Genomic DNA, 14,661 nt, shown 5'->3' with positions numbered 1-14,661 from the left:
ACATCCAAGTCCACTATTCATAGAATAATTAGGGAACAACTGCTCCACCCATTTCACATCCAGAAGGTACATGCCATGACACCTCAAGATTTTCCAGCACGACTGGAATATGCCAATTGGTTCATGGATAGGCAAAGAGAGGATATGACTTTTATTAATCGAGTTTTATTCACTGATGAAGCAGGTTTCAGTAGAGATGGAGTTATCAACTCTCATAATCTCCATATATGGGCCGAAGAAAATCCTAATGGGATATTGCAAACCAAACACCAACGGAAATTCAACGTGAATGTTTGGGCTGGTATCATAGGAAACTATTTTATAGGACCATTCGTTCTACAGGACCGATTGAATGGAGAACGTTATTTGGAGTTCATTCAGAACGATTTGAATGGACTTTTGGAACATGTTCCATTGCAAACCCGAAGAGATATGTGGTTTATGCATGATGGCGCTCCTCCTCATTTTAGTTTGATTGTGCGTGACCATCTGAACCATATTTTCCACAATAGATGGATTGGTAGAGGTGGGCCATATTCATGGCCATCGCGGTCTCCGGATTTAAATCCATTGGATATCTTTCTGTGGGGGCATCTAAAAAGCCTTGTTTACGCTACACCTATTCACACAAGATATGCATTGTTGAATAGAATAACATTACATTGTGAAGCCATACGAAACGACCCTGGAATGCTATTTCAAGTACAGAGAGGGTGTCTTCGCAGACTAAGAAAATGTATAGAGAGAGAGAGAGAGAAGGTGGTCATATCAAGCAGTTTCTGTAGCGGATTTTTCATTTCTGTTTGCTCTTGAGGCTCTTGAGTTTCGTTAGTTAAACGTGTTTGCATTATAAAAATTCGTTATGAACATTTTACCTATCATTTCCATTTTCCTTAAAAACTAATATTTTCGAATAATGGTAGACATCTCAGGATAAATGTTGTTGAATTAACGTTATCATTATTATTTCAGCTTTGATAATTATTCATTTCAAATAATGGTGGACGAGCGGGTTTGATGTCGTCGAGTGAAACTACATTATTTTTATCAAGACTCGTTGCTCCGATCGACTTTCCACACGAGTACTTTTATTCATAAAATTGTCCAAGTAACCTTAATTTGTTGAAAAATATTGAAAAATATCTGTCATTTCAAAGTTTTGGGGTGTGGACCATCGGGGGTAGTCCGTTCCTGACTTTGTAGCAAAACAACTGACTCCTGCATGAAAGCTCATCGAAGGAATTCATTTGTTTAGTCAATTACCAAAATTTGGATGATTTTGAATATTCACTTGAAAAGTTATCAAAGAAAAACATTTTTCATTTTGTAACTTCGAGGGCCCGTACTTGGTAACGAAGGATTTTAGGAAAAAAAGTTATATGAAGTACTGGTGATATTTTGACCCCATCTATACATTCCCGAGAGGAAAAGAGGAAGTCCAGGGACACCCTGTATATCTATATCTATATCTATATCTATATATATATATATATATATATATATATATATATATATATATATATATATATATATATATATATATATATATATATATAGACAGTGGATTAGAATGAAGGCTGTAAAGTTAAAGGATCTCCCCCTTCATAAAAAGGTCCGTGAATATATGAAAGCATAGATTGCAAGTTCTCGAACAACTGATGAATTTGATTTGGTTTTTTTACACTCAACGTGATGACCAAAACCTTTTTAGACAATGGAACAGTTACACCTTTCTCTAGGCAAGGAAAATTAAGACATATCAAAGCTCCCTAGGATGAAGAATAAAACCGTAGAGTTCAACATAAGTGTTTGTTTAACGTCCTACAATATCAACGAGATATTGGCGTTGCCCTATACTGAGCATATACCAAAAATATTATTCCCCTTCTTCAGGTATCTATAAGGCAATGGGCTCCATATAATTTTCCTTGACTTTCTAGTAAGACCAAAGCCTTTTTAACTGTAGAATCTCAATCCTAGGCAACAAAATTATTAATTTGCAGTCGATGGAAAAGAAACATAGGGTTTTTAATGGACCAACTACGGCAAACCGTAAATGAAACAATGAGAATTATATGGTTTTTGAATTCATTGAGGAGTTGAACAATTTTTAATTACTGTGCAAAAACTCCTGGATTTTTTAGTGACTTGAATTAGCAAATAAAATTGAAAATGGGTCTCTTCAAGTCTATTTTATGTACGGATATGGGGTCTTTAGTATTTAATAAAATATCTCAATTGTGTTTTCAGGACAAAGCCATTAGTTTTGTATTTATGAATACAATTATTGAACCATTTGGTGACTTAGGAATATTTCTTGTTTGTTATTTGATTTGCGGATATCGCCTTGACTAGTTGTTTTTGTTTTACAGTATTTTTTTTCACAGTTTTGGAATTTGTTAGTTCAGAATCCGATGATAGCTTTTTCATTTATATTGTATATTTTCCCTTTCCAAAACTCATCAAGTTGAGATTACCTGATATCCAGCAGAAATCTGTTTTTGATTTCATGTGAAAATAAGAGGTAGGTATACTGCACTCGATAGTATTATTGCAGAATGACATCTTTGAATTACCACACAATTTCGTAGTGAGGAGATACCACCTGAGCCGATACCTTTGTACAAAGTAATTCACGAACCAGTATATCCCGAAGGAGAACTGCAATAAATTATGCAGATAAGGTAAACTTGAACAGATTGTTTGGAACAGTCGGTATCAATTTCTACGAAACAATCTTTGAACAAGGAAGCTACAAGATTAGATCTTCGGTGAAAATTATGTCTGAATGAAAGTTTTGTTGAAGCAACCTTATCATTTCACAGATATACTGAAAAATTATACAGGTAATCAATGTACACAGTGTGACAATTTAAAAACTTACAATGTGCTGTAGATCACAAACAAAAGATATTTCTCTAAAACGTTTCTAGTAAAGAAATGAACCAAAAAAGAGCTCACCCCCATCAACTTCCTAAGCCCCACCTATACCAACTAAAAAATTATCAAATAGCAAACCCCAAATTTTTTAAGACAAATTACGAGTCCTACAGGAAAATCCTTAAGGCACTCTCAGAGCGGTGCCTGTGCGAAAGTAGCGATTCACATTGGATTTGAATCGCTGGAGATTAAATACACTTGAAAAAACATTCTCAGGAAGTTTATTTCAGATAAACGCAGTTCTCCAAATGAAAGAGTTCTAAAACAGTGAAGTTCGAGGTGTACTATGTTGAACATACACAACGATGAGCAGCCACATCCGTCGCGTATTTCTGATATGTACCGTTTTTGGTGGAATCAAATGTGCCACTTGAACACTTCCCGTGAAAGTATCTATAGAATAGAAACAAATCTCCAACCTTTCTTCAATGCTTCAGACTATCAAGGTTGCACGTGATGTTCGCGTTTCCAATCAAGCGGATGGCTCTTTTCTGAATGGAATCCAGCAACTTCCGGGTATGTTTGGGAGCAGAGCTCCATACATGAGAACAATACTCCAAAGAAGGTCTGATCTGAGCTTTATAAAGCATCAAAAGTTGCTGAGTTGTGTACAGTTTTCTGGTTCGGAACAGTGTTCTAGGATTTTGAGAAGCAGCCTTTGCAATTCCAGCGACATGATTGTGCCAAGACATATTGATGTCCATTTTAACCTCCAACAAACGTATCAGAGCAGCAAGCAAAATTGTCTGACCTGACATTATTATATCCGGTTTGGAAACATTTATTTTCTTGGAGAAAACCGATGTCTGGGTTTTTGTGGCATTGAATTGAACCTGGTTCAATTCAATGCCATTGGATTCCCGATGTCCGGGAATCCAAATGGAATGATGAGACAAGTGTGGTGTCGTCAGCAAAGCAGTATATTGGATTCTTGTTTTTTTCCAATGAGTCGTTGATATACAATAAAAAGAGGATTGGAGACAATATGGATGCTTCGGAACCACCAGCGTCGATGGTGAAAGTATTCGAGAGATACCCATCAACGGCCACTTGCAGGGAACGTTATTTCAGGAAGCTGAAGAGCCATACACAAACATGATTCGACAAGCCATAACATCGAAGTTTGGCCAGCAAGGAGACCAAAATATGGTTTGCAAGTGGAATTGGTCTTCACATTCAACAAACTACTCCTATTTTCTTTCGTTCTTTCAGGAAAGGTTCTCCTCATTAGACCAATATATTTTATCACATATACAATAATAACATCTAGGTAATCGTAAACTACATTGTTACAGTTTTTCATACAATCATAGATTTTGAATGACGTTTACAGGTGAAATATTACAAACTGAAAATCTCATAGAATTTTTTTTTCAGAAGTAATACAAATATGTAGAGGTCATGACTTTTACCAGAATTCTAAAAGATATATTTTGAAAGACCCTTAGACCTAAATAACAACATAAATATTTCAAGTAATGGTCTACATAGGTGTACTTGTACTATAGGTGTCTATTCGGAATATCTCGGAAAATTCTTTACAAAGAAATAAACCACACAATTTCAACCACTGTCAGGAAAAAACTCACTTTAGAAATTTATAGTCTACATCACGACCTCGGCTATAAAGAAAATTTCATTTGTTACCGTCCAAACAAAATCAAGTATTCCTCTTGCATCCTCTAATGCTCTTTTTATTGTATTTTCCGTAACGGTCCGCATAAGTCCCTCTCGAAGGGTCAATAATTTTCCTTTCAAAGATTTAGAGCGTGCTTTAGAAAATTGAATTGGGTCATTGGTACAAGCCATTAATACTGGAAACGTGAAAGGTTTATAAGCAGTGGCGTTGCTCTACTGAAAGACGTTGGGGTTTTCAGTTCACAAAATTGCATAAATTTTTATATCAATCAATTATTCGCTTTCGAAAATATGAATTTATATGCAATGTGGAATAAATATATAAACAATTCATGTTTGAAAATTAATGCAGAACACTTGGAAAAAGCTTACTTTTCAACAAAGGTTGTGACATATATAGGGTCTTTGAATTTAAATAAAACAAAGTGTGTGTAAGATTTCGTCGATATTTTTAATTCGTATGAATGACCTATTGATGCCATTATTCGTAGAATATAACATCGTTCGAATGTCTGTTACGGTTTCTCTGGAGCATCCGAAACGTCCAATTTTACATAACTCTGGCATTTAAATCATGCTGAATTCGATCGACGTCATGGTTTATGTTGGCTTTGAGGACCACTGTGGTTTGTGACTTATTCCCATACACCTGCGACTTAAGAAAACACCACAAGAAAAAGTCTAACGGAGTCAAATCGCACACTTCACATCACCTCCACGTGAGATGACTATGCCGTTGATAGTTGATAGTGATGGCCTGGCCAACGTCGTTCTCAAAAAAATGTGGTCCGATGACCAGCCCAAAATCCACACCAAACAGTGACTTTTTCGGGATACATAGGACGCTCTTGGATCTAATATGGATTGGCATCGTCCCAAATTCGACAATTTTGTTTGTTCATGTACCCATTCATTAGTTAGTTGCCAACTGCTCCAGAGCCCATTCAGCGAACACACATCGTTATCTATGGTCGTTTACTTTCAGCTGATAGGTCAGTTGAATTTTGTACGAGTGCAGGCTCAAGTCACGACACAAAATTCGCCAAGTTGTGGTTTGCGAAAGTCCGAGTTCTTGTGAGCGACGCGTAATCGACTGCCTCGGATTCTCCTGCACACTCTCACAGACAGCGGCGATGTTTTCGGCAGATTTTGCGTCTCGTCGACGTAAGGGTGTTGGTCGATGGTTTACTGAACCAGTGGACACAAATTTATCTACCAAATTGCGAATAGTCCTCTAGGTAGGACGATTATGGCGTCTCTAAAATGGGTGAAGTGCGTGGTATTTCGTGGTACACCCACTTAGATAAAACAATATTATTATTTGCAAGTGTTATTGATTGCTATATCCGTTTGCTAGATGGCCGTTATCAATTGTCAAATTCTCAATGGGAGATCTACGTTTGGCATATACAGGTGCAGATCTAGGTTTTTGTTTCAGAATGGTTGCAATTAGAAAAAATGCTTGGTGGTCACTTCAAGGTCACTGGGTTTTTCTGGAATATGTTAGAAATTTTAGGTGAATCGCAATACTTCGAGAAATATGATCCATTAGAAATATATGAAAAAAAATATATCAGAGTGGTTGGGTTATCCAACAAATATTTTGTATACGATTTCATAGAGTTATGGATCAATTTAATCGTAGCAAAACTATTGTTATCTTCCCAACGTTTTGAAATTTGATAACTTCATCTCCAGGGCCCACAATTAGTTTTCTCATCTTGAATTTTTGAGTATAAAAACAGCCAGAATTGTTACACACATACGTCATATTACTCCACTCGAAATTAAGCAAATTATTGTACCGGAAGCACGACATGGAAAATATGTTTATTCCATGTTCAAATTAGTTCCATTTCGTAGCATACTTTCTTTCTCAAGTGTAGTATTTCCGTCGTTTGTGGGTATCTGTCGGACTGGTTTATATATTTAATAATCTATTAGTAGATAAAAAGATTTCAAAATCATCATACCAAGTAGAGAGGACTGGCAAAACGGCCCACCGGTAAGAGCGGAAGAAACTTGTTATACAGATGGCTCAAAGACACAAGAAGGAGTGGGAGCCGGTATATACGGAGGCAGAGCAAAGACGAGAATCGCACTCAGCCTCGGACATAATGTCACTGCGTTCCAGGCAGAAGTAGCGACCATCGAACACTCTATAGGAGAAATAAACAGGCAGAAGGTCACAAATGAAACCATTGCCATTTTCATCGACAGCCAGGCGGCAATTAAAGCGCTCAGCTCATTTCAAGTCTTCTGAAGACTGGTGGGAAGCTGTCTGAGCACACTCAAGGAGATAAGTACCCTAAATAGAGTATCTCTAGGCTTGGGTACCCGGACATGAGGGCAATGTCCGGGCAATAAGGAGGCCGATGTTCTAGCCCGTGTAGGCGCATCTAAGGCTATGGTTGGCACAGAACTCTTCTGTGAGGTAGCGAAAGCATGTTTAAAGACATCCATAAACTCATGGATGCAAGTCGAATCGAAAGATTGGTGGAATGAGCTCCCAGGGATGAGGTAGGCGAAAGAGTTCATAAAGAAACCATCGCACAGATTCACGGATGACCTGCTAAACTACAACCGTAAGGTTGGTGGGTCTACTATCGGCGCTAGCCGGCTCAGGAAGCATATGAGCAACATGGGTCTGACAAAAGAAACCCAATGCAGGTTCTGTCAAGGAGAGGAGGAAACTGCACTGCATGTGCTCTGTGAATGCGAAGCGATTGCAAGGCTGATACACGCAAGAAAAACCAGAGGCTGCCAGCTATATGAAGGGGTGTCAAGGCTATGGAGTCTCATCAAAGAGATCAAGCTAGACAATGAGCTATGAGAGACCAAGTAGCATCACAATACATCTAAGAAGGTCGCAGCGCGAACTTTTCAGCTCCCCGACAATCTAATCTAACATTCGATAGCTAATTTTTCAACCCTGATGACGATTGAGCTGATCCGTATTCCAACCATTTCATCCACCTGAAAAATGTTCATTAAAAATATGAACGAATATTGTCTCGGATCCCAGGAAAAGAGAGTTCCAGTTCCTTTTCACGCATGAAGTAGAGAACATTTCCATGATTGATTTGTTCATGAAGGTAAAAAAGTATGTTCCTCACAATTTCCTATGAAAGTTATTCAGTAGAAAAATCATATTTTCCTAATTGTGTACTACTTAGTAAAAACAGTGATAGTTTGTACAGTAAATTCGAGAATTAGGAAATTGTTTCGAGGAACTTTGAGAAACTTAAAAAAATATTTATCAAATTGCTAGGAGATATTTGAAAAGTTGAATTACATAATTATCATGTAATTCAACTTTTCAAATAAATAACATAACAAATGATAGTTAGCGTACGTACTCGTACGTTAGAAGTTATTTCTTGGCTCGCATAAGTTTCAATTTCTGAAGGATACCGTTCATATGGAAACGACAGCCAATTACCCATTTTGATAGCATAAAATAAAATTGTGGATTTATTCGAAGTTTTTTTTTGGAAAATAAATATACCCCTCTCAATCTAATCTTTGAAGAGTATTTCCTAATTGAATGTTGTGTTTTTCGTTGGTTTCCCGTCATCTCACTTCCAAGCTCAACAATTTTTTCGATTCTTGAACTTTCCTGATATAATATCGACTAGTGACTTCTTATCCGTATAAACTTTTCCGATTCCCTGTTCCTAATCATCTGCCAATTGTTAGCACTTGGGGCGTCTCGTGGGACCTCATTTAATTCACCTTGAAAGAAAACCCCGAACAGTCATTAATTTTTATACGAGTTCTGAATAATGAAGCGAACTAAATCCTGATAAATTGAATTTTCGACGTTTGCCGAACATTCTATTTTAGTTTGGAATTGTTATTTATAATCTTCTAGTCTATGGCGTGTTCGGATGCCAAATATTCTTTTTATAACCTTATGAATCGCATCCTGATTCTAATCCCCAAAAGGCAGGGGTATTAATCAAAGAAGAAATTGTCCGAAAAAATACTGAGTTGGAGGTAACGATTAAAGAAAAGTGATGGAAACTGCGAGAAGACAAAAGGCAACTTAGAAAAGTGGAAAAACTTTAGAGGAAGTAAATATTTCGGATGAACAAAATTATTGAAATTGGAAAAAACTACACTGCAGGAAGTCTGTCTTATAAAATATATATTTTAGGAAATTCACTTTACGATATCAATAAAACGAACACTTTGTAACCAGATTCAAAATAGAAATAAGTAAGTTAGAGAACTTATATCACAATCGTGACTATTTATATATCTATTCAAAAAGTCTATCTATTCTTGTCAGTTTATTCAATGAGCACTATAGGAAAATCCTCAAGGCGCTCTAAAAGCGGTGCCTGTGCGAAAGTACAGATTAACATTGGATTTAAATCGCTGAAGATTGAATCCATTTAAAAAAAAACGTTGTCAGAAAGTTTATTCCACATAAACGCAGTTCTCCAAATGAAAGAGTTGTCAAATAGTGAAGTTTGAGGTTTACTGATCTGAACCTCAAAATGATGAGCAGCCACAGTCCGTTGCGTATTTCTGATATGTACCGCTCTTGGTGGAATCGAATGTGCCAAGTCACTTGAACACTTCCTGTGAAAGTATGTACAAAAGAGAAACATCTCCAACCTTCCTTCGATGTTGCAGACTATCAAGGTGGCAAGTGATGTTCGCGTCTCCAATCAGGTAGATGGCTCTTTTCTGGATGGAATCCAGCAGCTTCAGGGTATACTTAGAGGTGGAGCTCCATACATGGGAACAATATTCCAAATAAGGTCTGATCTGAACTTTATAAAGCATCAAAAGTTGCTGAGGTGTGTACAGTTTTCTTGTTTGGAACAGTGTTCTAAGCTTTTGAGAAGCAGCCTTTGCAATTCTAGCGACATGATTGTACCAAGACATATTTGTGTCCATTTTAATCCCCAACAAACTCATCGAAGCAGAAAGCGGAATTGTCTGTCCTGACATTATTATATCCGGTTCGGAGAAATTTATCTTTTTGGAGAAAACTGATGCCTGAGATTTCGTGGCTTTGAAATGAACCTATTTACTTTCATCCCAATTCGAAATCACTTCTAGATCCTCATTCGGATATGCAACCTCCCGCTGTCGGTGAAGATGTGCATCCGCAGCCGATGTACTGGAATCCAAATGGAATGACGAGACAAGTGTGCTGTCATCAGCAAAGCAATATATTGGATTCTTGTTTTTTTCCAATAAATCGTTGATATACAATAAAAAGAGGGTAAGAATCAATATGGATCCCTGGGGAACATCAGCGTTTATGGTAAAAGTATTCGAGATATATCCATCGACGGCCACTTGCAGGGAACGTTCTTTCAGGAAGCTGGAAAACCATACACAAAAATGATCCGAAAAGCTATATCATCAAAGTTTGGCCAGCAAACACTCAGCCTTAGAATATCAAGCGCTACAGCTCTTGACTCTCCATGTTTTTCGATTGCGTTATTCCAAATATGGGTGACATACGATACAAGGTCACCTGTTGATTTTTGTTTCCGAAAGCCATATTGATGATCTCTCAAGTTGTTAAAGCTTTCCAAATATTTGAGGGTATGGTGGTTTACGGCTTTCTCCATGATTTGGAAAGACCTGTCATCGTTTTCTTGAATGATGCCTTCAATTCAACCTCAGTTATTACTATTATTGATAATCATTCATTATAGTACTGATTCGATAGAAAGGTATATTTGAAAACCTCTAGCGTAAAATGAATCTAATGAAAAGTGTTTTCATTTGGTTCTACCTACTAATTATAATAAAACTAATAAAAGGAACAAATTCTGGGCTGGTATACCGTGGTCGAATGGAACCAAACGGTTCGTCTACTATTGCGTAAGACATTTGCGCTGACTGCGAGGATGACGGTTATATCTTAAAATCTCAGCAACGATTGACTGGCGAGCTACTTGTTCATTCGTATTCACTCGTATGTAGTATCCCTACAATTTCAACAGAAAAGTAGTACCCAAGAAGGCCAGAAATACAAGTGAACACTTAGCTCTCCAGTCACTTGTTGCTGAGACTTCGAGATATAACCTGCGTTATGAAAGGTTTGTTACTTCAGGTTCTATTTCGTCACGGTATACCAGCCCGGATTTTGTTCTCTTCAACCCGGCCGTGAAAGTCTATGTTCTTATATTATAAAAAAATTATTTTACCCAATTTCTATTAGAGTAATGGTAATGGAGATTTTAATATATTTTTTAACAGATTCAGAAATTTATTTAGTGAATTGAATAATTTAATTCAAGCAGCTTTCTGAATTCATTAAATAATATGATTTCTCATTATAACATTGTTGTTGGCAGAGAGAAAACTATATAATCATGATTCATAAGATGAATAATTGTCAGAATATCTACACTATCTACAGGAAAGAACGGTCTTAGTTCTACCGTATCAATTGACTACGATGGCGACTGTTAAAAAATTTCTGGCCATTTTTTCTATACTTTTTTGAGCCTGAAGAAGGTTAATGACTCATTGAAAATACTATCTTTAGATGGCAGAGGGATGAATTGGGGAGAAATACCCGCCGTTCGATGAGACTGCGACAGAGTTCAATTTTTTACAGGTAAGCCAACTTATTAAGTTCATATTTTGTATTTGAACATTTTATGTTTTTGATAGTTAAAATAGTAAGTAATTTCCATTTATGTCCATGGTTCATGCCTTAAAACTGGTATCTTTGATATCATTGAATAAAGTAGTCTATTAATAAGCTAGCGAGATTATGAAAAGTATATGATGGAGTTACTGCTCAATTAGTATCTGAAAAAATGTTTCAATCAACTTTGGTACTCTATCGTACTATACAATGCATTTCTTTAATGTCCCCCCCTTTTATTTTTTGAACGGGTCAGCTCAAACAATTTAAATTTGGGATAATGAAATTAAGGCATCAATACTTTTTTGAAGTTAAATTGACAGATGAAACTTTCAAGATGTCGACTGAGCGCCATCTGGGAAAAAATTAAATGGAAAGGAGGGTCTTGTGACACATCATTTGCCTCCCCCCTGTTTTTTCGACTTGGGAAAAAATTGGGAAAAGTTGGGAAATTTTGGGCCATGAAGATAGAAAAAAATAATATTAAAAAAATGAATAAAAATTAAAAAAATTAAAATGAGAGGTGATAAGAAAAGTAAAGAACCAGGAGAAGATTAGGATTTCCCAACGTGCATAACTTGAAGAGAATTCTGAGTTTTGAAATCTTCAAAAAAGTTTAATTACTCCCAAATAAGAGACCAGTCCTGAACAGTCCACAAATTTTGACATGACAATTTTACAAAATTCCCAACTTTTCGCTGTTTTTCCAATTTGGAAAAGTTGGGAAATTTCGGGCCGTGAAGATAGAAAAAATAATAGTAGACAATAATGAGCACAATATTATTTAAGTGTTGTTTCCTTTCATTTGTATTGAATATTCCTATACATGGTGGAAGACCAAGGACCTTGGTCCAAAGTAGAATAATTCTCATTATTATTTTTTAAATTATCAAATTTTTTTTTGTTTGTGCATACCCTAATGGGCATAATCATTCAGTCAATCTTTGGAAAGCTAAGTAATAAAATTAATATATTATAGTAGTAACTAATCCCTCGGCTTCCATTTTTTTCGAAAGTTGGGAAATTTTGCTGGTGAAGTTTTGGAAAATTTGGATTCCCTCCCCCCCTGGTTTTTCTTTTTGCTACGGCCCTGTTCACAACCCTAGAATATGAAGTCAATATCTTCACCTACAACAAAATGGCGGAACATTTAATAATTTCCTGAAGACAAAAACATTTTTATCGATATTTCTAGAAATAGTCCGACAATGAACATCGTTGTTCAGTTAAGAATATTCTCATTTAGTTTTCGGTTTTACTAGTAAAATGGAACATTTTCGTCCATTGGAAGAAAACATTGAAGTGATTTTTATTTACGGTGCGACGCGTAACTTTCACGAGACCGAAAGGATGAACGTTTTCCGAATCGTCCTATCTGTAGAAAATATTTGAGGGAACTTGTATCCAAATTCACAAATACCGGTAGTGAACATAACAAAAAGCCCTCAGGTCATCCGTCCATTCCGGAAGAACAGCAAGTGCGAATAATTGGTGAGATGATAGTAAATCCTGAACAGTCTACTTATTCCGTCGCGAATGTTTGTGAGGTGTCTCCTTCTACTGTGTGGAGACTTTTGAAGAGGAATAGGTATCATCCATACAAAATTAAAATGGTACACCAATTAACTGAAGATGACCCTGATAGATGATCTAAATTCTGCGAAATCATGACGGAAACCATTGCAAGGCATCCTACCTCTCCGCAATATGTGTTTTAGTGATGAATGTAAATTTTTTTCAAACGGCAATGTTCACAGACAAAATTATCGTTATTGAAGTGACACCAACCCTCACGTTTTCCAGGAAACATACCCAATATCCAGAAAAAAATAACGTTTGGGCACGAATATTGGGAAACCATATTGTAGGACCTCTATTTATTGATCAAAATTCAACAGGGGAACTGTATTTGAATATGCTGGAAATTACTGTTGACCCTCTCATCAGTGAAATCGTATAAGCGAATCCTAATGAATTCGATATGGATATTGTATTCCAACAAGATGGAATATTACTCCACATTACTTCAGACAAGTAAGAAACTATTTGGATACTACTTTTCCCGGTCGTTGGATTGGCCGTCGAGGTCCTACAGAATGGCCAGCCCTCTCGCCAGATTTGACACCTTTGGACTTTTGTATGGGACTATTTGAAGCAAAAGGTGTACGAACTGAACCTGCTTCAATATTGGATATACTGTAGAGAATAATAAATATTTGTAGAGATATTGACGTTACTGTGTTCGAAAATGTTCGGCGTGAAATATATGTCAAGAAGTTCAAGGTAATCATTTCGAGCATCTTCTGAACTGACCTCAAGCTTATTACCTTATATTATGTAGTTAAATGTCAATGTATTCAGGCAATTATTAAACGTTCCGCCATTTTGTAGTAGTTGGAGATATCGACATTATATTCTAGGGTTGTGAAGCATTTGTCAGGGACTTCAAAAAGATGTGTCACAAAACCCCCCTTTCCATTAATTTTTTTCCAAGATGGCGTCCAGTCGCCATCTTGAAAGTTTCATCTGTCAATTTCACTTCAAAACAAAGTACTCATGCATTTATTTCAGTATCCCAAATTTCAATTTTTGAGTTGACCCGTTCAAAAAATAAAAAGGGGGGGGGGCATTAAAGAAATACACTGTATACTAGTGCAGAGAGACGGACAAAATATTTCTATTTTTCAAATTATTTTTTATTAGGAACGCCGTCTTTTATTTGCTATTGTTCTCGGGATCTCAAAGAACATTTTAGCAACAGATCCCTTTTTTTCAACATTAATTACTAAGTTGCTAGATATATAGTCTTTTAGTTTCACAATATAACTTCTGGGTAAGAAAACAATACCTCTATCACTGGGTTCGTTTGGAGCTCTATTCTTTTATCTTTTGAGTGACAAGGAGAAGATGGCTCACCTGCAATTCTAAAGCCGGATCGTGTACAGCTTGAGCAATCCTGTGAGCATGTTGAAAACTGTCCAGAGCCTTATTGAAACCTGCTAACTCCAAGTAAACGGAACCTACTGTAAGATGAACATGTCCTGCAGTGGCGTGCTGCTCACATTCGTTGTAAAGAGAATGCCTGGCATATGCCAGAGCTCTGAAATAAAAACAGTTGACGTATACCCAACAGCTAAGTATGTATCTGCAAGTGATTTACTATTTTTAATCATAGAAAAAAGAAAGTTTTGGACGAATCATGAACAATACCTTTTATTACATCTCTTTAATATCATCAAAACATTATGAAAACGAATACACATTAAGTCATCAGTCATCATATTGCTAGATATTTGCCTAATTTTGACTAAGATGACTGAACCGATACTCGGGACCAGGACAGAATCACAGAAAAAGAAAAAGCAAAGTATGCTAGAAATGTAATTTCATCTCCATATATAGGCACTGAACCAACTATGGCGGTACCAAAATTTCAATTACACAATTTTTGTGAA

General features: G+C 36.5%; 1 protein-coding gene across 2 annotated transcripts in view; it reads right to left on the bottom strand.

The window, feature by feature from the left end:
- LOC111505128 (43 kDa receptor-associated protein of the synapse homolog) overlaps window positions 1-14,661 on the bottom strand; it is a 48,873-nt gene that overhangs the window by 15,966 nt on the left and 18,246 nt on the right. For both annotated transcript variants that reach the window (XM_023159886.2, XM_074184303.1), the window contains exon 6: window positions 14,123-14,306. In XM_023159886.2, the coding sequence (XP_023015654.1) occupies window positions 14,123-14,306 (184 nt within the window). The remainder of the gene's footprint in view (window positions 1-14,122; window positions 14,307-14,661) is intronic.

This window comes from Leptinotarsa decemlineata, unplaced genomic scaffold (assembly GCF_025532065.1).
Source record: "Leptinotarsa decemlineata unplaced genomic scaffold, Ldec_3_MD MMD2_tig00026354_RagTag_RagTag, whole genome shotgun sequence".
NCBI lineage: Eukaryota > Metazoa > Arthropoda > Insecta > Coleoptera > Chrysomelidae > Leptinotarsa > Leptinotarsa decemlineata.
The sequence above is the reverse complement of the archived record's forward strand: the minus strand, read 5'-3'. Positions and strand labels throughout refer to the sequence as shown.